Here is a 23980-nt window from a genome sequence, read left to right on the forward strand (position 1 = left end):
GAAGTTATATTGGAACTAAGAGATGAATTACCAAAGGAAAATTGAAATCAAGAAACATTTGATGAAATTCAGGCAATGTCTTCAGGTGCCAGAGGACACAGAAATGTCCTGAGAACCATTCACATGATCTTAAAGAAACTTCTGTTGGTATTCTTGTACCTTTGAAGCAAGTGTGATTGAGATGGCTACCTTAATTTTTTTTAAGTAAAAATTGTTCATTCTCTTATGCACTTTAGCATACTGGTATTCTTATCAAAATATGAAACAGCATCAAGTTTAATATTAATTATAAAACACACAGTATATTTATATTTCTGCTCTTTATTTTCTAAAGTTAACTCAGTTAAGAGCTCTCTATATAGGTATTTGGACATGGGCTTTAACCACTTTTTAGAACAAATATTGTGAAGAATGTTTTATTGCATGACATTTTATGATGTGAGTTTAACACCTTTGTATTAGTGAACATCCTAGATTGTACACTTCAATATAGATTTTTAAAATGTATAGTTATACTTGTGCAAGATACTAGAAAATGAAAATGACTGTTCACACATGAATACTTTATTATTCAGTAATTTTACATGAGAATATTACTGTTTGAAAGAAAATCATGCATGTCTAAAACTGATTGTGTTCCGGTTTTATAATTTTGTATACTAATTTTAAGATACTATTGTGTGTATTTCCCTCACTTATTTTAATTTCCATTTTCTACTGCATTTCTACCAATATAAAAAACATAAAGAATTCAGTTGGTTCCTTTCTAGAGGGAAAATTTGTTGTGAGTATAGTACTGGGAATCACATGCTGCTTCCCTTTGTGGCTTTGAATAAAACCCTTATTTTCTTGTCCATTTTGTCTCAAATAAAGAATTTTAAATGGCATTGTCTAAACTCAGGAGTATTATGTGAATTGATTAGTGTGAGAAGTTTCTTTCATGATAAGTATAGAGTTTAAGTATATAAAATCAACTCTTGGTCATATACATAAAACACAACTGAGAAGTAAAACTTCCCATCAACTCTTGGTTATATACAAAAAAAACTGAGGAGTAAAATTTGCCATACATGTAAGTAATTAAAAATGGATTATAGCTTGAAAGGCATTAGATCTCACATTATTTACATTCTCACTCCTTTTAGCTCCTTTGCTTTTTTGTTCTTTTGTTTGCAAAGATTAAAAATAATGTTCCTGGCATTTTAATGGAACATTACCAAATGTACATTCATGTGTATTGATCAAAGACCAACTTTAATTAGTTAAAAATCTAATTTTTTCTAGACTAATTAAAAGGATAAAATTCTCTTATTTGAATAATAAGAGAATTAAAGAGCTTATTAAACAAAAACAGCTGCTGACAAAGTGTAGCAAAGACTGACTAGACTGGCCAGAATTTCCTCTTCTTCCAGGACAGATGGTTCGTAAATGATTTTTAAGCCTTCCTTGTAATGGCCGAGTGACTGGGTTCTAGCTAGTGGAATGTGAGTGGAAGCCTTTCACCTTAGAAAAGACACACAATTCTGCATTTCCCCTTCCGTGCCGTGGTGCAAACATGTATGGTGACTTTGGAAGCCACATTTTGACGATGGTGGAGCCTCAAGATGAAAAGAGCCTAGATTCCTGAATCACCAGGTGGAGGAATGTTGCCAATCCATCAGTAACATATTTTGGACTTTATCAGAGCAATAAGTAAAATACTCTACTTTTAGAACCATTATACATTTAATTTTTAAATTTTCATTGCAGTTGATGTTGCCTGAGCCTATATAGAAATTGGTACCTTGAAAAGTGGAGGTTTCTGAACAAAAAACCTTTAAGGTATGTAGCATTGGGTAGAAACCTTTAAGATATGTGGTTGGGAAGAAAAATTAAGTTAAAATTAGTTCCATTATAATAAAGATGTATTTTAGTTTTTACAGGTAAGCTTAAGTTTCATATTGTCACACTTCATAACACAGAGGAGGAGCAATCTGTGCTTTCAAGTGCAGACATTTGTTTTTAATAGCCAGGTCCTTGATTAACCTGTGGATAGCCCTTGTAATGTAAAGGTAAACAGAGCTCAGCTTCTGAATTTGCTTGTATTCTCTGCTTTGAACATGAATTATCTTTATTTGTAAGATATGTAGAGATCATATATGATACCAGTTCATTCATTTATATAGTATAGCTTTGATAATTCATATTTGGCCTTTGAATTGCCTATTGTTACAACTACTTACTGTTCCTTAAAAGAATTTAATAAAATAAATGCTGTCATTAAAATGACAGCTGTGAAAACAGTTTTTTGCATGTTATCATAGTGTTAAGTTTAAAAAGAGAACACTGAGTTTTGTGTAAAAAATTATATAGGCTAGGTGTGGTGGCTTATGCCTATAATCCTAGCACTTTGGGAGGCTGAGGCAGAAGGATTGCTTGAGGCCAGGAATTAGAGACCAGCCTGGAATATAATGAGACCTGTCTCTACAAAAAATAAAAATATAAATTAGCTGGACGTGGCGGCACACACCAGCAGTACTAGCTACTCCGGACACTAAGGCGAGAGGATTGCTTGAGCCCAGGAGTTTGAGGCTGCAGTGAGCTATGATTGGGCCACTGCACCCCAGCCTGGGCACCAGAGCAAGACCCTGTCTCCAAAAAGTAAATATATAAAACTAAAAATAAATTTAAACAATGAATTATATAAAGATCAGTGTGGATGGAAAGAGAGAGAACTTTTTTCAAGTGGGATTATCGGTGACTTAAAAAAAATCATCATCATATATATATGTGTGTGTGTGTATATATATGTATATATATATGAAGGAGAAGTGAAAAGTTAGAATAACATTACCTCAATATTAGCTAGAACACCAGGTCACTAGGCTGCTGCTCCATATTATGTAGTATTTTGCTGGAACTTGTTTCAGTTTAGAGAGACAAAAGAGGAATTATACCCATTTCTTCACACACAAAATAGTCCCAGCACTATATTTTTATAAGACTATTGTTTTCTGTCATTGAATTTGTTTGGCAAACTTACCAAAAATCAATTGACCGTATGTATAAGGATGGGTTTCTGGACTCTCAATTATATTTCATTGGTGTATGTCTGTCCTTATATTAGTATCACACAGTCTTGATTATTTGCTTTTGTGGATTCCTTAGGGGGTTACATACACACAATCATGTCATTTGTGAAGACAGACTGTTTTACTTTTTCCATATAGATTCGTTTTATTTAATTTTCTTGCCTAATTCCTTTTCTAGAACCCACAGTACAATGTTGACTAGAAGCTGAAAAATTGGACATTGTTTTTCTTGATTGTAAGAGAGAAGCATTGTGTCTCACCATTAAGTATGATGTTAGCTATGGTTTTCATAAATAACTTTTATCAGGTTGAGGAACATTCCTTCTCTATTAATTTCCCAGGGATGCTATAACAAAATGCTATAAATTTGGTGGCATAAAACATTATTGTCTCATTTCTGGGGGCCAGAAGTCTGAAATCAAGGAATTAGCAGGGCCACACTCCATCTGGAGGGTCTAGGGAAGAATTCTTCCTTTCCTCTTCCACCTTCTGGTGGCTATTAGAATTCCTGTGCTTCCTTGGCTTGTGAAAACAAAATCTAATCTCTGCCTCCATCTTCACATACCCTTATTCTCTCTGTGTCTGCTCCTTTTCTGTCTCTCATAAGGACACTTGCCATTGGATTTAAGGCATACCTGAATATTCCACATTGATCTTATTTCAAGATTCTTTACTTAATTACATCTACAAAGACCTTTCTTCCAAATAAGGTGCCATCCACAGTTCTGAGGATTAGGGCACAGACATCTTTTGGGGGTATTGGGGGGACTATTCAACCACTACAGTCTGTCCACTAGCTCCCCACAATTCACATATATCTCACATGCCTTCTTTCATCTTCTTTCATTCCTGATCTTGATAATATGAGTCTTCTCTCTTTTTTCTTGGTTAGTCTAATTAAAAGTTTTATCAACTTTTATATCTTTTTTCAAAGAAGCAATTTTTGATTTTTTTTTTTTTTTTTTTTTTTTTTTGAGACGGAGTCTTGCTCTCTCGCCCAGGCTGGAGTGCAGGTGCACGATCTCGGCTCAGTGCAAGCTCTGCTTCCCAGGTTCACGCCATTCTCCTGCCTCAGCCTCCCGAGTAGCTGGGACTACAGGCGCCCGCACCACGCCCCGCTAAGTTTTTTGTGTTTTTAGTGGTGATGGGGTTTCACTGTGTTAGCCAGGATGATCTCAATCTCCTGACTTCGTGATCCGCCTGCCTTGGCCTCCCAAAGTGCTGGGATTGCAGGCGTGAGCCACCACGTCCAGCCAATTTTGTTTTTCTTTGTTGTTTTTCCATTATCTATATTATTTATCTCCACTTTCATTTCTATTATTTCTTCCCCTGCTTGCTTTAGGTTTCGTTTGCTCCTCTTCCATTGTCTTAAGGTGGAAGTTTAGGTTATTGATTTGCAGTCTTTCTTCTTTTTTAATATAGGTATTTATAGCTATAATTTCCCTCTAAGCACTGCTGTATCTGTATCTCATAAGTTTTGGTATATTAGTCTTTGGTTCATGTATCTCAAAATATTTTTTTAATTTCCCTTGTGATTTTACCCTTTAGTAATTTACGAGTATGATTAACTTCTACATATTTATGAACTTTCCAAATTTATTTCCATTTTTGATCTAAAATTCTATTCCTTTGTGGTTGGAAAACAAAATTTATTTAATTCCAATACCTGTATATTTATTAAGGCTTGTTTTGTGGTCTAGCATATACTTTATCCTAGAGTGTGTTCCATGAGCACTTGAGAAAAACGTGTATTCTCCTACTGTAGGGTAGAGTGTTCTATAGATTTCTGTTAGATCCAGGCGATTTGTAGTGTTGTTCACATCTTCTGTTTACTTTTTGATATTCTGCCTAATGTTGTTTTTTTAATTGAAAGTAGGGTAATGGGGTCATTATTGAAAGTGGGGTATTGGAGTCTCCAATTATTGTCCAATTGTCTATTTCCTTTTTCATTTTTATTAGTTTTTATTTGACGTGTTTTATGGCTCAGTTGTTAAGTTCATATATCTTTATAAATGTTTTATCTTCCTGATGGATTATTCCTTTTGTCATTATAAAACATTTCTTATTCTCTAATAACACTTTTGTTGTAAAGTCTACTTTGTCTGGTATTACTATAGCCACTTTAGCTTTCTCGTAGTTGCTTTTTGCATGATGTATCTTTTGTCACTCTTTTACTTTCAATCTAATTGTATCTGAATCTAAAGTGTATCTCCTGCAGACAGAACATAGCTAGAATTTATTTTTTAAATCGAGCCTGGTAATCTATGCTTTTTGATTGGATTAATTCATTCATATTTAATACTATTATTATAGTTGGATTTATGTCTACCATTTCACATCTGTTTTCTATATTATGCATTTTTATTCTTTCTTTTCAGCTGTCTTTTATAGAAAAATGAATAATTTTTAGTGTGATTTTTAAATTTATCTCATCTTTTTCACTGTATTATAAACATTTATTCTACTAGTGGTTGCTGTAGGACTTCCCAAACACATACTAATGTATCACAGTCTACTTCAGAATTATACTTATGTTTAGTGAGATATAGAAATGTTATTCTATATAGCCGTATTTTTGCTTTCTGTTTTTGTGCTATTGTTGTTACACATATTACATCATATGTTACAAATACAACAGAATATCATTATAATTACATTATATAGTATTACATCTTTTAAAAAAGCTAAGAAAAGAGAGACGAAGTGTATACATTTACAGTGAGTTATATCGATGTTCTTATTTACAATTTCACGTTCTCTTAATTTATTTTGCTTTTGAGTTTTAAAATGAATTTTCTAAAAATCAGAATAAAATGAAAAATGAACCTAACTGCTGTATTCAGAAACCATTCAGAGCTATTTATTTATTTATTTGTCTTTTTTTTCTTTTTATTGCTTTTCACATTGAATGTCAGGCCTCAAGCCTGAGAGAAGTGGCTCTGAGACCCTAAGTGCCCTGAGAAGTGCCCCCATCCCCACTGAGCTAAGCAGAGTGTTTTAAGTTTTTTTAAAACCCAGTAATTTGTGTATCTTGGTGTGATATATACTAAGGATAAAAGTAACCACAACAAGACCTTAAACTGTTTCCTGTAATTACTGATAGCTGTGGAGTTTTTTTGTTTTTATTTTCTGAGACTGGTGAATGTTCTTCCTGAATAAATTAAGTGAGGAATTATTCAGGGCCAGGACTAGAGTGAGGGAAGAAGTCATTTGCCTCAGACACAAAATATAAGGGACTCAAAACAAATACAGTAATGAGCTGTGATTGCATCACTGTACTCCCACCTGGGCAACAGAGCTAGACCCTGTCTCAAATATATATATATATGTGTGTGTGTATTGAGACGGGGTTATACAACTGAGTTAGAGAATACTGAAGCATTGCTCCTCGGAGAAATGCAGAATTAGATTCCTGCAAGCCTCTGGTTATATTTTTTGTCAACCAATCATTATATAACCTGTTGTATATGTGTTTCTGTATAAAGATACTTTATTTAATATATAATGCATTTCTCCTAGGAGCAATGTTTCCGTATTCTCTAATTCAGTTGTATAAACCTGTCTCAAATATATATATACACACACACACACATATATAGCAATATTTTTTAAAAAATAAAAATGCAAAAAAAAATATTTTAGATAAAGGCAGGAGCAGTGCCAGTACCGTGCTGTGTCATATTGGAGCCTGAGGCAAAAGGAAAAATCAATAATTCAGATCCTATTGTGGTTTCAAATTGGTTTTTTGTTTGTCATTGATCCTGGCTTGGAATTATGTTAGTGTCATTGAGAACCAAGATTTTCAGCATGGGAGAAAGGAGATACAGATATAAGATTCAGCAGATTTAGTAAAAACTCCATTGTCCTGAATTTAAAATATAACTTCTGATGCTTTTTATCTTAAAAATACATAACGATAGCTATATCACTGTAACTATCACTATATATGTACATATATTTACATACATATACAGTTGATTCTCTTTATGATTTGTATTTGTGAATTCTCTTACTTGCTAAAATTTATTTGTAATTCAAAAAAATCAATATTCGACACTTTTGTGGTCATCCATGGATGTATTCAGAGTGGCAAAATATTTGAGTCACCAGACACATAGCTTCCCAGTTTGAGGTCGATAAAGCAACACTTTCCTTTTTTGTTCCAGCTCTCATGTTGATTGATTGAGACAGGGTTTCATTCCGTCACCCAAGTTGGAGTACAGTGGTATGATCACTGCTCACTGCAGCTTCCACCTCCTGGGCTCAAGCGATCCTCCAACCTTAGCCTCTCAAGTAGCTGGAACTACAGGCACATGCCACCATGCCCAGATAATTTTTGTATTTTTAGTAGATACGAGTTTTCGCCATCTTGTCCAGGCTGGTCTCGAACTCCTGGCCTCAAGTGATCCGCCCGCCTCAGCCTCCCAAAGTGCTAGGACTACAGGTGTGAGCTACTGCACCAAGCAAGCTGTCATACTTTAAGCAAGTGTCCTTTCTGCAGTCTGTGCTTGACTCAAGCGTGAGTCATAGTGTTACCTGTAAGTTCAATGTTAATGAATCAACAATGTATATTAAATAAAGTATCTTTATACAGAAGCACACATACAACAGGTTATATAATGATTGGTTGACAAAAAATGTTGTAACCAGAGGCTTGCAGGTATCTAATTCTGCATTTCTCCTAGGAGCAATGTTTCAGTATTCTCTAATTCAGTTGTACTCTGTAACTTTATAGAACATGTCTACTGTGAATAATTAGAATCAACAGTATATAGGAAATACAGAAACTGTATATATGTAGTTACTGGTAAAAATACCATCTGTGAGGAGTTTTGCAATAACAAAACCAAACCCTGAATCTGATCAAGCAATACTCTACTACTAATTTACAGGAAATAACAAATTAAGTAAATATGTACATGTATATACATATAATTCCTAGTCTGTCCACTGAAAAGATATAGGAGAAATGGCTACTTGGGAGTAATGAACGCTCTTAGTTGCCATATTGTGACTAACGTCTGGATTTAGAACTGGCTTTTTGGATAAATACCCAGTGCAAGGCATAGGACAGGAGATGTACAAGTTGAGCCCAAAACAGTTTGTCCTATCAGAGAGGAGGGTTGCTATTAAAGACTTAGAGTTATATCAAAAAAACACAGACTCTGACCTGATTAAGTTCCCACTAAACAAATCTGGGACAATTTGAGCATCAGTAATAATAACAACTATGGAATTAAGTACTTCAGATATAATCATGCACTGCATAACGACTGGTCGGTGGTTTCATAAAATTATAATGGAGCTGAACATTTTTATTGCCTAGCATTTACCATACTATAAATTTATTTGTTATTTTAGAGTGTATTCCTTCTGCTTATATATTGAAAAGTTAACTGTAAACAGTCTCAGGCAGGTCCTTCAGGAAGTATTCTAGAAGAAGGCATTGTTACTGTAGAAGATGACAGCTCTAAGGCCTTCTAGTGAGACAAGATGTCGAGGTGGAAGACAATGATATCGATGGTCCCAATCCTTTGTAGGCCTAGATTAATGTGTGTGCGTCTTTGTTTTTTTGACAAAAAAGTGTAAAAACTTAAAAATTAAAAATTAAAAATAGAAAAAGCTTATAAGGATGTAAAGGAAGAAAATATTTTTGTACAGCTGTACAATGCATTTATATTTTAAGCTGTTATTATAAAAGAGTCAAAAATTTAAAAAGATTAAAAAGTTTATAAAGTAAAAAAGTTACAGTCAGTTTTGGTTAATTTATTATTGAAGTTTGTTTTTTTTTTTTTTTGAGATGGAGTCTTGCTCTGTTGCCCAGGCTGGAGTGCAGTGGTGTGATCTCGGCTCATTGCAATCTTTACCTCCTGGGTTCAAGTGATTCTTCTGCCTCAGCCTCTCCAGCAGCTGGGAATACAGGCGTGTGCCACCATGCCTGGCTAATTTTTGTATTCTTAGTAGAGACAGGTTTTCACCATGTTGGCGAGGCTGGTCTCAAACTCCTAACCTTGTGATCCACCCGTCTTGGCCTCCCAAAGTGCTGGGATTACAGGCGTGAGCCACCATGCCCAGCCAGAAATATTCTTAAATAAACTTAGTATAGCCTAAGTATATAATGTACTAGTTAAAATCTATGTAGTGTACAGTAATATTCTAGGTCTTTACATTCTCTCACCATTCACTCATTGACTCACCCAGAACGACTTCCAGTCCTGCAAGCTCCTTTCATGGTAAGTGCCCTGTATGGGTGTACCATTTTTAACCTTTTATATCATATTTTTACTGTACCTTCTCTGTGTTAGATACACAAATACTTGCCATTGTGTTACAGTTGAGTAATGTATTCAGTGTGGTAACAAGCTGTCCAGATTTGTAGCAAGGAGAAATAGGCCATACCTTATAATCTAGATGTATAGAAGGCTATATAGCATCTACATTTGTGTGAATACACTCTATGAAGTTCTCATGATGATGAAATTGTCTAGTGACACATTTCTTAGAATATTATTAAGTGACACATAACTGTATGTTTAAATCCATGAGTTCATACAGGTATAAAAATATCCAGCAATAACTTTATCATCACCTTTGGAGGATGCTAAATAATGGAATCGTTATTCTGAAAACTGGTAAATAAATAAAAGTAAGTGTTTCTCATGTAAATTATATCTCAAAGTAGTCAAATAGTTGATGAAGCTTAAGTTTTTATTTACAGAAGAATTTCAGCTAAGAAATAAACAAAGAATGATAGAATATCAACGTTTTGTAACTCCTAATGAACTGATAGATTTCAGCAAATATCATCATTGATTGAAACCATAAAAAATAGGATCAAGCAAAGGGTAAACAGTTCCTGATTAAAATAAACATCACCTATGAGGTAGTCTTGCAAAAACAAAAGGAAACCCTGAAACTGATCAATCAATAGTCCTAACTACTAATTTAAAGGAAGTAACAGGAGATGGAGGAACTTGCCAATGAGCCCCAAGGAGATGTGACCAAAAATCTGTAATGAGTAGATTCTACAGAGCAAATGACCTAGTTTATTCAACTCAGGAGCAAAAAAACAAAACAAACAAAAAACAAAAAAAAAAAACCTATATAGGGAATATACAAATAATAACTTGACATATATAACTAATCACAACATATGAACATTATCTGGGTCCTGATTCAAGAAAATTTTTACAAAATTAAGACAGTGGAAGAAATGCAAACACAGATGCTATATTTAAAGATATTAAATTATGATTGTTCTTTTTAAAGCCATGATAATGGTTTTGTGGCTATGTTTTAAAAAATAGCCCTTCCCTTTCAGAGATATATACTAAACTTTGACAGATAAAATAATTTGATGTCTAGAATTCGTTGCAAAATAATCTGAGGTTAAGAAAGTAGATGGTGTTCCATGAAACAAGATTGGCCGTATATTGATCATTATTGAAGCTGGTGTCACAAAAATGCAATGTGAAGGTACTATCGTCTCTAATTTTCTTTTTTTTTAATTATACTTTAAGTTTTAGGGTACATGTGCACAACGTGCAGGTTTGATACCTACGTATACATGTGCCATGTTGGTTTGCTGCACCCATCAACTCGTCATTTACATTAGGTATTTCTCCTAATGCTATGCCTCCCCCAGCCCCACCCCCCACTCCCCAACAGGACCCAGTGGGAGATGTTCCCTGCCCTGTGTCTGATGTTCCCCACCCTGTGTCCGAATGATCTCATTGTTCAATTCCCACCTATGAGTGAGAACATGTGGTGTTTGTTTTTCTGTCCTTGTGAGAGTTTGCTCAGGATGATAGCTTCCAGCTTCATCCATGTCCCTGCAAAGGACATGAACTCATCCTTTTTTATGGCTGCATAGTATTCCATGGTGTGTATGCGCCACATTTTCATAATCTAGTCTATCACTGATGGACATTTGGGTTGGTTCCAAATCTTTGCTGTTGTGAATAGTGCCACAGTAAACATACGTGTGCATGTGGCATGATTTATAATCCTTTGGGTATATACCCAGTAATGGGATGGCTGGGTCAAATGGTATTTCTAGTTCTAGATACTTGAGGGATCGTCACACTGTCTTCCACAATGGTTGAACTAATTTACACTCCCACCAACAGTAAAAACTTTCCTATTTTTCCACATCCTCTGCAGCATCTGTTGTTTCCTAACTTTTTAATGATTGCCATTCTAACTGGCGTGAGATGGTATCTCATTGTGGTTTTGATTTGCATATCTGTGATGACCAGTGATGATGAGCATTTTTTCATGTGTCTCTTGGCTGCATAGTTGTCTTCTTTTGAGAAGTGTCCATTCATATAATTTGCCCACTTTTTGATGGGTTTGTTTGTTTTTCTCTTGTAAATTTGTTTGAGTTCTTTGTAGATTCTGGATATTAGCCCTTTGTCAGATGGGTAGATTGCAAAAATTTTCTCTCATTCTGTAGGTTGCCTGTTCACTCTGTTGGTAGTTTCTTTTGCCTTGCAGAAGCTCTTTAGTTTAATTAGATCCCATTTTTCTATTTTGACTTTTGTTGCCATTGCTTTTGGTGTTTCAGTCATGAAGTCCTTGCCCATGCCTATGTCTTGAATGGTATTGCCTAGGTTTTCTTCTAGGGTTTTTATGGTTTTAGGTCTAACATCTAAGTCTTTAATCCATCTTGAATTAATTTTTGTGTAAGGTGTAAGGAAGGGATCCAGTTTCAGCTTTTGACATATGGCTAGCCAGTTTTCCCAGCACCATTTATTAAATAGGGAATCCCTTCCCCATATCTTGTTTTGTCGGGTTTGTAAAAGATCAGATGGTTGTAGATGTGTGGTGTTATTTCTGAGGCCTCTGTACTGTTCCATTGGTCTATATCTCTGTTTTGGTACCAGTACCATGCTGTTTTGGTTACTGTAGCCTTGTATATAGTTTGAAGTCAGGTAGCATGATGCCTGCAGTTTTGTTCTTTTGACTTACAATTGTCTTGGCAATACGGGCTCTTTTTTGGTTCCATATGAACTTTAAAGTAGTTTTTTCCAATTCTGTGAAGAAAGTCATTGGTAGCTTGATGGCGATGGCATTGCATCTATAAATTACCTTGGGCAGTATGGCCATTTTCAAGATGTGGATTCTTCCTATCTGTGAGTATGGAATGTTCCTCCATTTATCTGGGTCCTTTTTTATTTCATTGAGCAGTGGTTCGTAGTTCTCCTTGAAGAGGTCCTTCATATCCCTTGTAAGTTGGATTCCTAGGTATTTTATTCTCTTTGAAGCAATTGTGAATGGGAGTTCACTCATGATTTGGCTCTCTGTTTGTCTGTTATTGGTGTATAAGAATGCTTGTGATTTTTGCACATTGATTTTGTATCCTGAGACTTTGCTGAAGTTGCTTATCAGCTTAAGGAGATTTTGGGCTGAGACAATGGGGTTTTCTAAATGTACAATCATGTCATATGCAAACAGGGACAATTTGACTTCCTCTTTTCCTAATTGAATATCATTTATTTCTTTCTCTTGCCTGATTGCCCTGGCCAGAACTTCCAATACTATGTTGAATGGGAGTGGTGAGAGAGGGCATCCTTGTCTTGTGCCGGTTTTCAAAGGGAATGCTTCCAGTTTTTGCCCATTCAGTATGATATTGGCTGTCAGTTTGTCATAAATAGCTCTTATTATTTTGAGATACGTTCCATCAATACCTCGTTTATTGAGAGTTTTTAGCATGAAGGGCTGTAGAATTTTGTCAAAGGTCTTTTCTGCATCTATTGAAATAATCATGTGGTTTTTGTTATTGGTTCTGTTTATGTGATGGATTACATTTATTGATTTGCATATGTTGAACCAGCCTTGCATCCCAGGGATTAAGCTGACCTGATTGTGGTGGATAAGGTTTTTGATGTGCTGCTGGATTCGGTTTGCCAGGATCTTATTGAGGATTTTCACATCAATGCAAAATGTCAATGTCAGGGATATTGGCCTAAAATTCTCTTTTTTTATTGTGTCTCTGCCAGGGTTTGGTACCAGGATGATACTGGCCTCATAAAATGAGTTAGGGAGGATTCCCTCTTTTTCTATTGATTGGAATAGTTTCGGAAGAAATGGTACCGGAATTCGGCTGTGAATCTCTCTGGTCCTGGACTCTTTTTGGTTGGCAGGCTATTAATTATTGCCTTAATTTCAGAACTTGTTACTGGTCTATTCGGAGATTGAACTTCTTCCTGGTTTAGTCTTGGAAGGGTGTATGTGTCCAGGAATTTATCAATTTCTTCTAGATTTTCTAGTTTATTTGAGTAGAGGTGTTTATAGTATTCTCTGATGGTAGTTTGTATTTCTGTGGGATCGGTGGCGATACCCCCTTTATCATTTTTTATTACGTCTATTTGATTCTTCTCTCTTTTCTTCTTTATTAGTCTTGCTAGCGGTCTATCAATTTTGTTGATCTTTTCAAAAAACCAGCTCCTGGATTCATTGATTTTTTGAAGGGTTTTTGTGTCTCTATCTCTTTCAGTTCTGCTCTGATCTTAGTTATTTCTTGCCTTCTGCTGACTTTTGAATTTGTTTGCTGTTGCTTCTCTAGTTCTTTTAATTGTGGTGTTAGTGTGTCGATTTTTTATCTTTCCTGCTTTCTCTTGTGGGCATTTATTTCCCTCTACACACTGCTTTAAATGTGTCCCAGAGATTCTAGTACATTGTGTCTTTGTTCCCACTGGTTTCAAAGAACATCTTTATTTCTGCCTTCATTTCGTTATGTACCCAGTAGACATTCAGGACCACAGTGTTCAGTTTCCACGTAGTTGTGCGATTCTGAATGAGTTTCTTAATCCTGAGTTCTAATTTGATTGCACTGTGGTCTGAGAGACAGTTCGTTGTGATTTCTGTTCTTTTATATTTGCTGAGGAGTGCTTTACTTCCAAATAGGTGGTCAGTTTTAGAATAAGTACGATGTGGTGCTGAGAAGAATGTATATTCTGTTGATTTGGGGTGGAGAGTTCTGTAGATGTCTATTAGATCTGCTTGGTGCAGAGCTGAGTTCAAGTCTTGAATATCCCTGTTAACCTGTCTCGTTGATCTGTCTAATATTGACAGTGGGGTGTTAAAGTCTCTGATTATTATTGTGTGGGAGTCTAAGTCTCTTTGTAGGTCTCTAAGGACTTGCTTTATGAATCTGGTTGCTCCTGTATTGGGTGCATATATATTTAGGATAGTTAGCTCTTGTTGAATTGATCCCTTTACCGTTATGTAATGGCCTTCTTTGTCTCTTTTGATCTTTCTTGGTTTAAAGTCTATTTTATCAGAGATTAGGATTGCAACCCCTGGTTTTTTTTGCTTTCCATTTGCTTGGTAGATCTTCCTCCATCCCTTTATTTTGAGCCTATGTGTGTCTCTGCACATGAGATGGGTCTCCTGAATACAGCACAGTGATGGGTCTTGACTCTTTATCCAATTTGCCAGTCTGTGTCTTTTAATTGGGGCATTTAGCCCATTTACATTTAAGGTTAATATTGTCATATATGAATTTGATGCTGCCATTTTGATGTTAGCTGGTTATTTTGCCCGTTAATTGATGCAATTTCTCCATAGCATCGATGGTCTTTACAATTTGGCATGTTTTTGCAGTGGCTGGTACCAGTTGTTTCTTTATGTGTTTGGTGCTTCCTTCAGGAGCTCTCGTAAGACAGGCCTGGTGGTGACAAAATCTCTCAGCATTTGCTTGTCTGTAAGGGATTTTATTTCTCCTCCACTTATGAAGCTTAGTTTGGCTGGATATGAAATTCTAGGTTGAAAATTCTTTCCTTTAAGAATGTTGAATATTGGCCCCCACTCTCTTCTGGCTTGTAGGGTTTCTGCCGAGAGATCTGCTGTTAGTCTGATGGACTTCCCTTTCTGGGTAACCTGACCTTCCTTTCCAGCTGCCCTTAACATTTTTTTCTTCATTTCAGCCTTGGTAAATCTGCTGATTATGTGTTTTGCGGTTGCTCTTTTCAGGGAGTATCTTTGTGGTGTTCTCTGTATTTCCTGAATTTGAAGGTTGGCCTGCCTTACTGGGTTCAGGAAGTTCTCCTGGATAATATCCTGAAAAGTGTTTTCCAACTTGGTTCCAATCTCCCCATCACTTTCAGGTATACCAGTCAAACGTAGATTTGGTCTTTTCACATAGTCCCATATTTCTTGGAGGCTTTGTTCATTTCTTTTTACTCTTTTTTCTCTAACCTTGCCTTCTCACTTTATTTCATTAATTTGATCTTCAATCACTGATACCCTTTCTTCCACTTGATGGAATTGGCTACTGAAGCTTGTGCATGCGGCACGAAGTTCTCGTGCCATGGTTTTCAGCTCCATCAGGTAATTTAAGTTCTTCTCTACACAGGTTATTCTAGTTAGCCATTCGTCTAACTTTTTTTCAAGGTTTTTAGCCTCCTTGCGATGGGTTCGAACATGTTCCGTTTAGCTCGGAGAAGTTTGTTATTACCGACCTTCCGAAGCCTACTTCTGTCAACTCATCAAAGTCATTCTCTGTCCAGCTTTGTTCCATTGCTGGCGAGGAGCTGTGATCCTTTGGAGGAGAAGAGGTGCTCGGATTTTTAGAATGTTCAGCTTTTCTGCTGGTTTCTCCCCGTCTTTGTGATTTTATCTGCCTTTGGTCTTTGATGTTGGTGACCTACAGATGGGGTTTTGTGTAGATGTCCTTTTTGTTGATGTTGATGCTATTCCTTTCTGTTTGTTAGTTTTCCTTCTAATGGTCAGGTCCCTCAGCTGAAGGTCTGTTGGAGTTTGCTGGAGACCCTGTTTACCTGGGTATCACCAGCGGATGCTGCAGAGCAGCAAATATTGCAAAACAGCAAACACTGCTGTTTGATCCTTCCTCTGGAAGCTTCGTCCCAGAGGGGCACCCATCTATATGAGGTGTCTGTTGGCCCCTACTGGGAGGTGTCTCCCAGTTAGGCTACAAGGGGGGCAGGGACCCACTTGAGGATGCAGTCTGTCTGTTCTCAGAACTCAAATGCCATGTTGGGAGAACCAGTTCTCTCTTCAGAGCTGTCAGACAGGGATGTTTAAGTCTGCAGAAGTTGTATGCTGCCTTTTGTTCAGCTAAGCCCTGTCCACAGAGGTGGAGTCTAGAGGCAGTAGGCCTTGCTGAGCTGCACTGAGTTCCACCTAGTTGAGCTTCCCGGCTGCTCTCTTTACCTACTCAAGCCTCAGCAAAGTCAGACGCCCCTCCCCCAGCCAGGCTGCCACCTCACAGTTCGATCTCACACTGCTGTGCTAGCAGTGAGCATGGCTCCGAGGGCGTGAGACCCACCAAGTCAGGCGTGGGAGAGAATCTCTTTGTCTGCCTGTTGCTAAGACCTTGGGAAAAGTGCAGTATTTGGGTGGGAGTGTCCCGTTTTTCCAGGTACAATCTGTCACAGCTTCCCTTGGGTAGGAAAGGGAATTCCCCGACCCCTTGTGCTTCCTGGGTGAGGCGATGCCCCACCCTGCTTCAGCTAGCTCTCCTTGGGCTGCACCCACTGTCCAGCCAGTCCCACTGAGATGAACCAGGTACCTTGGTTGGAAATGCAGAAATCACCCATCTTCTGCATTGATCCCACTGGGAGCTGCAGACCAGAGCTGTTCCTATTTGGCCATCTTGTTATATCTTTTATGTATATGTTTTTTAATTGCTTACCTACAAAAAATATTCTTTGGAGAAATTATTCAAGTTCCCAAATGCAATTACCCTTGCTCTGTGTAGAAATAGGCTTTTAAAATTTTTTTTTGCACGTTATTGAATATTCATGTATATGCTCTAATGAATTGCAATTGAATTTAAAACATTATGTCTAGATAGGCTTTCCTAGACCCCCTCCATGTATAAAAGTGATGGAAGGACAGTGGTTTTAACTCATATACATGCACACACAATTTCACATATATTCATTTATCCATAAATATGCATATACACATACATTAAAAGTATAAAACTACAAAGGCAAAGAAACCTGGACTAAATATTCACCTGAAATACGTCACACAAGTTTTTATCTTTAACATGTAAAGAATTCATTAATCTGAAAGAAAAACACACTGGTAAATAATAGGCAGATACAGCCAGGAGTGGTGTCTCACACCTGTAATCCCAGCAATTTGGGAGGCTGAGGCAGGCGGATCACAAGGTCAGGAGATCGAGACCATCCTGGCTAACATGGTAAAACCCCGTCTCTACTAAAAAATAAAAAAAAATTAGCCGAGTGTGGTGGTGGGCACCTGTAGTCCCAGCTACTCAGGAGGCTGAGGGCAGGAGAATGGCGTGAACCTGGGAGGGAGGCGAAGCTCGCAGTGAGCCAAGATTGCGCCACTGCACTCGCACCTGGGCGACAGAGAGAGACTCCGTCTCAGGGAAAAAAAAAAAAAAAAAAAGAATAGGCAGATACTTAACAGAAGAAGTAAAAATGACTAATACACATAAAATTAGTTCTGTGTAATTGATCACCAAAAATTTTTATGAAATACACATCAAACAATGACATCCCATTTTTGTCTTAAGATTTTAAAATTACAGTCTTGCTGGTGAAAATGCATGATACACAAGCTTCTGGTGGGAGTGTAACTTGGTACAACCTTTTGTAAAGCACTTTTGACATAAGGTATCAAAAGTCTTAAAATTATTTATAACCTCTCCTTCTCTATTTCGACTTCTTAGCATCTAGCCAAGCAAAATCTTAATAAGATATAGTAAAAAAAAATTGTTTATAAAAATATTCATTAATGTTTAGTATTGAAAACACCAAAAAATTTTGTAACAATAAATTGATTAAATTAATTGGGGTGCATTCATAATTTGAAATGTTATACAGCTATTAAAAACTCAAATTTTGAAGGTCTTAGGTACTAGAAAAAATTCTCATTAAAAATTTGAACAAACAAAGGCCATACCTGACAAACCCACAGCTAACATACTGAATGGGGAAAAGTTGAAAGCCTTTTCTCTAAGAACTGGAATAAGACAGGATGCCTACTTTCACCACTCCTCTTCAACAAAATAATGGAACTCCTAGCCAGAGTAATCAGGCAAGAGAAAGAAGTAAAAGACATCCAAATTGGAAAAAAGAAAGTCATATTGTCCTTTTTGCAGATGATGTAATCTTTTATTTAGAAAAACCAAAAGGCTCCACTAAAACATCTTAGAACTGAAAAACAAATTAAGTAAAGTTGCAGTATACAAAATTAACATACAAAAATCAATCAGTAGTATTTCTGAACATCAATAATGACATAGCTGAAAAAGAAATCAAGAAGGCAATCACATTTACAATAGCTAAAAAAAAAATAAAAATACCTAGAAATAAATTTATCCAAGGAGGCAAAAGACCTCTACAAGAAATACTACAAAACACTGATGAAAGAAATTGAAAAGGACACAAACAAATGTAAAGACATCCTATGCTCATGCATCAGAAGAATTATTGTTGTTAAAATGACCATACTGCCCAAAGTGATCTACAGTGTGATCCCTATCAAAATACCAATGTCATCTTTCACAAAAATAAAAAAATTTCTGGCCGGGCACAGTGGCTCACACCTGTAATCCCAGCACTTTGGGAGGCCAAGGCAAGTGGATTGCCTGAGGTCAGGAGTTTGAGACCAGCCTGGCTAACATGATGAAACCCCGTCTCTACTAAAAATACAAAAATTAGCCGGGTGCCATGGCAGGTGCCTGTAATCCCAGCTACTGGGGAGGCTGAGGTAGAAGAATCACTGGAACCTGGGAGGCAAAGGTTACAGTGAGCCAAGATCTCACCACTGCACTCCAACCTGGTGGGCAGAGTGAGGCTCCATCTCAAAACAAAAACAAAAAATAAAACTTTTTTTTTTAAATTTAAAATTCCTAAAATTTGTATGGAACTAAAAAAGAGCCAGAATAGCCAAAGAAATCCTGAGCAAAAAGAACAGAGCTAGAGGGATCATACTACCTGGCTTTAAAATGTATTGCAAGGCTACATAGTAACCAAAACAGCATGGTATTGGTATTAAAAAACAGACAAATAGACCAATGAAACAGAATAGAGAACCCAGGAATAAATCCACACATTTACAGCCAACTGACCTTTGGCAAAGCCATCAAGTACATACATTGGGAAAAGGACACCCTCTATAATAAAATGGTGCTGGGAAAACTGGATAACCATATGTAGAAGAACGAAACAGGACACTATCTCCCTCTTTATATAAAAATCAATTCAAGATGGATTAAAAACTTAAGACCCAAAACTATAAACCTACTAGAAAATAACATAAGAAAAACTCTTCAGGACATAGGTCTAGGCAAAGATTTTATGGCTAAGATCTCAAAATTACAGGCAAGGAAGCCAAAAATAGACAAGTAGAACTACATTAAATTAAAAAACTGCACAGCAAAAGAAACAATCACCAGAATGAAAAGACAGCCTGTTGAATAAGAGAGAATATTTGCATACTCATTTCACAGGAGACTAATATCCAGAATATACAAGAAACTCAAACAACTCAACAGGAAAAAGAAAAGGAAACCCAAATAATCCCATTAAAAATGGGGTAAGGACATGAATGGACGTTTCTCAAAAGTAGACATGCAGATGGCCTACAGTTGTATGAAAAAATGCTCAACATCACCAATCATCAGGGAAATGCAAATCGAAACCACAATGAGATATCATCTTACCCCAGTTAGAATGGCTATTACTAAAAAGACAAAAATAACAAATGTTGGTGAGGATGTGGAGAAATGGAAACTCTTATACACTGTTAGTGGGAATGTAAATTAGCACAGCCTCTGTGGAAAGCAGTATGAAGATTTCTCAAAAAAAACTAAAGATAGAACTACCATGCATCCAGCAATTCCAGTGCTCAGTATTATCCAAAGCAAAATAAACTGCATATCAAAGGGATACATGGAGTCTCATGTTTATCGCAGCACTATTCACTATAGCAAAGATATGGAATCAGCCCAAATGTCTATCAGTGAAGGAGTGGATAAAGAAAATGTCATATATATGCACAATGGAATACTATTCTACCATATAAAAGAATAAAATTGTATTATAGCAACATGGATGGAACGGGAGGTTAAGTGAAATCAGCAGGCACAGAAAGAAATATATTGCATATTACATGTGGGAGCTAAAAAGTTGATCACATGGAGGTAGACGGTGGAATGACAGATGCCAGAGACTGACAAGAGTATATGGGTAGGAGGGGGAGTGAAAGAAATTTGGTTAATAGGTACAAACATATAGTTAGATAGAAGAAATAAGTTCTAATGTTCAATAGCGGAGTAGGGTTATCTATAGTTAACAACAATGTATTGTGTGTTTCAAAACAACCAAAACAGAGGACTTACAATGTATCCAACACATAAAAGTGACAAACACTTTGGTGATGGATACCCTAAGTAGCCTGACTTGATCATCACACATTCTATGCATGTACCAAAATTTCACAAGTACCCCATAAATATGTACAAATGTAATGTATCAAAAATTTTTTTTAATTGAAAAAATACAGAATACAGTTATGTACAGGGTACAATATAATACTGATTTTGGTCTCTTTATGTATATAATCATAAAGACCAGAAGGGAAGGCACCACAACTTCAACAGCGTTTATGTGATGAATTATAGATTATATTATACCTTTCTGTAGTTTATAAATTATTCAGTGCTTCTCATGTTTTACTGTATAATCACTAAGAAAGAATAGACATTTTTCACAAAGCAAACTCAGAGGCACCTAAGATATACTGAAAAGTATACAGACTCCCCAATTTATGATGGTTTGACTTATAATTTTTCAACTTTCTGATGGTATAAAAGTAATATGCATTCAGTAGGACATCAGTAAATTACATGAGATGTTTAACACTTCATTATGAAATAGGCTTTGTGAGCTGGGCGCAGTGGGTTACACCTGTAATCCCAGCACTTAGGGAGGCCAACGCAGGTGGATCACCTGCGGTGAGGAGTTTGAGACTAGCATGGCCAACATGGTGAAACCCTATCTCTACTAAAAATACAGAAATTAGCTGGGCATGGTGGCACGTACCTGTAATCCCAGCTATTGGGGAGGCTGAGGCAGGAGAATTGCTTGAATCCAGGAGATGGAGGTTGCGGTGAGCTGAGATCGTGCCATTGCACTCCAGCCTGGATGACAAGAGTGAAACTCCATCTCAAAACAACAAAAACAACAAACAAAAGTAAAATAGGCTTTGTGTTGGATGGTTTTGCCCAATTGTTGGCTAATGTAAGTGTTCTAAGCGCATTTAACGTAGGCTAGGCTAAGCTATCATGTTTGGTAGATTTGATGTATTAAGTGGATTTTCCACTTATTGACATACTAAACTTACAGTGGGCTTATTGAGATGTAACCCCATCATAAACCAAGGATCATCTGTATTTGAGGAGTCAGTAAGCAAGGACTTAAGCCAGTCAGCTCAGTGGTCCAGAGTAAGTTTCTCTTCTGGGCCTGATATTCTTATCTGGAAAACAGCCGTGGTAATTATACAGTTGTAATGTAAATTAAATTAAAGAAATGAGCCTTGCATACACTACGCATTCAATTATAGGACATTTCCCTATAACAACAAAATTTTAGTGTTGGTTGTATTTTTTTGTCTTTTCCCCCTCATATAATATAGATTAATAGTTTGCAAATACTTTTGTACTCTTGAATATAATCTTGCATCATTAAATATAAGGGAAACATTTATGGGAATGTTATAAAACCTTGATTTTGTAGTATTCTTTGTGTTCTCTTAGTTTTAATGGCTTGCCTATAAAAAATTACTAATTCATGCAGAAATTATTGTTTCTTACATGGAAAGAAGCATTGGAGAATGAAATGATAAATAAGATATATTTGCTGTTGTAAAGGATATTTCACTCATACAACCAACAAATACACAAATGTATTAGGTTCCATAGGAAGAATAATACAATTTTAGAGTCCAGAAATTGCTTACATCTTACACAAAGATTATTCATCTGAATTTAAAATGACAATCACCAAATTTATGCAAAGGTTTTCTGTGAATTCTGGAGCTAAGAAAGAGAGTTAATGGTTTGGTCTTTGCAATTGGGCTTCCTTCTATTTGCCATAGTTTATTAATTGAATAAGAGTAAAGTCAACTTAGCAAATATTTACTTAGTACCCATTATAAGCAACAAACTGTGTTGGGAAGAGTGGAAATGTGAAGAAAATGGACTTTTAATCTTTCAAGGAGATTAAAGTTTTATGAAGTTAAACTATGAAAAACTTAATCATGTTAAAATATTTATTTACTATTTTAAAACAGCTAAATAACTTGCATACCATGTCAAAAGGATCTCAGGGGAATGAGAGGTAGTAGTTCAAATTTGGAAAATTGGAACTTCAAATGAGTCAATGAATAGAATTAGACCAGACAGAGAGCTACTGGGTATGATGTACTGGTTGTGTGAAATAATGTGAGAAAAAGTGCAAAGGGAGACTATATACAAGGCATGTTTAGGGAACAACAAGTAAAGTATCTACAAAAGTCATTTGAAGGATTTTCAGGAGATAAGAATATCTTGAAATATTTGGGACAAATTTTTAAAAGTCTCAGAAGTCTAAGTAATTATGGCTTATTCCTATCAATATTGTGGCATTAGTGCAGATTTTTTTTTTTTTAAAGGTATCATCTATTTGAAGTAGTGTGTTAGGAAATTAATCTGGAAGGAAGTATACAAAATTCAAGGAGGTCATTTAGAAGGTCTTGTAGTCACATTGTTATAACGAAATAAAGGCTGGAATAAGTGTTGCAATTTTGATCAAACATTCCACAGACTTATCAATGTAAAGATGAATAAGCAATTGCTGGATGCAGTGGCTCATACCTGTAATCCCAGCACTCTGGGGCTGAAGCGGGTGGATTGTCTAAGCTCTGGAGTTGGAGAACAGCCTGGACAACGTGGCCAAACCCTGTCTCTACTAAAAATACAAAAAAATTAGCCAGGCGTGGTGGCACCAGCCTGTAATCCCTGCTACTGGGGCGGCTGAGGCACAAGAATCACTTAAAGCCGGGAGACAGAGGTTGCAGTGAGCTGAGATCGGACCACTGCACTCCAGTCTAGGGGACAGAGGGAGACTCTGTCTCCAAAAAGAAAAGAAAAAAAAAAGGGGGGGGCTGGCTGCAGTGGCTCGTGCCTGTAATTCCAGCACTTTGGGAGGCCGAGGCGGGCAGATCACGAGGTCAAGAGATCGAGACCATCCTGGCTAACACGGTGAAACCCTGTCTTTACTGAAAATACAAAAAATGAGCCAGGCATGGTGGTGGGTACCTGTAGTCCCAGCCACTCGGGAGGCTGAGGCAGGAGAATGGCGTGAGCCCGGGAGGCAGAGTTTGCAGTGAACTGAGATTGCACCACTGCACTCCAGCCTGGGGGACAGAGCGAGACTCCGTCTCAAAAAAAAAAAAAAAAAAAGAAGGAACAAAAGATGAAGGAAGCCTGGGCAACATAGTGAGACCTCATGTCTACGAAAAAAAAAAAATTATCTGGGTTTGATGATGCACCCTGTAATCCTGGCTACTCAGGAGGCCAAGGTGGGAGGATTACTTAAGCCCAGGAAGTCAAGGCTGCAGTGAGCTGTGATTGCGCCACAGTACTCCAGCCTTGTCATAGAGTGAGACCCTGCCTAAAAAAGAAAAAGAAAAGAATAGAGTTACAGCACTTTTTCAGAGATACTTATCTGTGCATTTTCTCTGATAAATGCAACGTTTTCTCTCTCCAGGTAGGGAGAAATTAGAGCAGGCTTTTTCGTATGGTTTTCTTTTCTTTTTCTTTTCTTTTTTCTTTTTTTTTTTTTTTTTTTTGAGACGGAGACTCTGTCTCCAGGCTGCAGTGCAGTGGCCGGATCTCCACTCACTGCAATAATCTACGCCTC

At 36.8% G+C, this 23980-nt stretch overlaps 1 protein-coding gene across 4 annotated transcripts in view; it reads left to right on the forward strand.

Annotated features, from left to right (window-relative positions):
- CWF19L2 (CWF19 like cell cycle control factor 2) overlaps positions 1-23980 on the forward strand; it is a 169387-nt gene that overhangs the window by 134157 nt on the left and 11250 nt on the right. For all 4 annotated transcript variants that reach the window (XR_002517188.2, XR_002517190.2, XR_002517189.2 and 1 more), the window contains exon 18: positions 1750-1821. Coding sequence is in view for 1 of the 4 variants with exons in the window: in XM_021926498.2 (XP_021782190.2) it covers positions 1750-1773 (24 nt within the window). In the remaining 3 variants the exon portion in view is untranslated. The remainder of the gene's footprint in view (positions 1-1749; positions 1822-23980) is intronic.

Source organism: Papio anubis, chromosome 12 (assembly GCF_008728515.1).
Source record: "Papio anubis isolate 15944 chromosome 12, Panubis1.0, whole genome shotgun sequence".
NCBI classification, from domain to species: domain Eukaryota; kingdom Metazoa; phylum Chordata; class Mammalia; order Primates; family Cercopithecidae; genus Papio; species Papio anubis.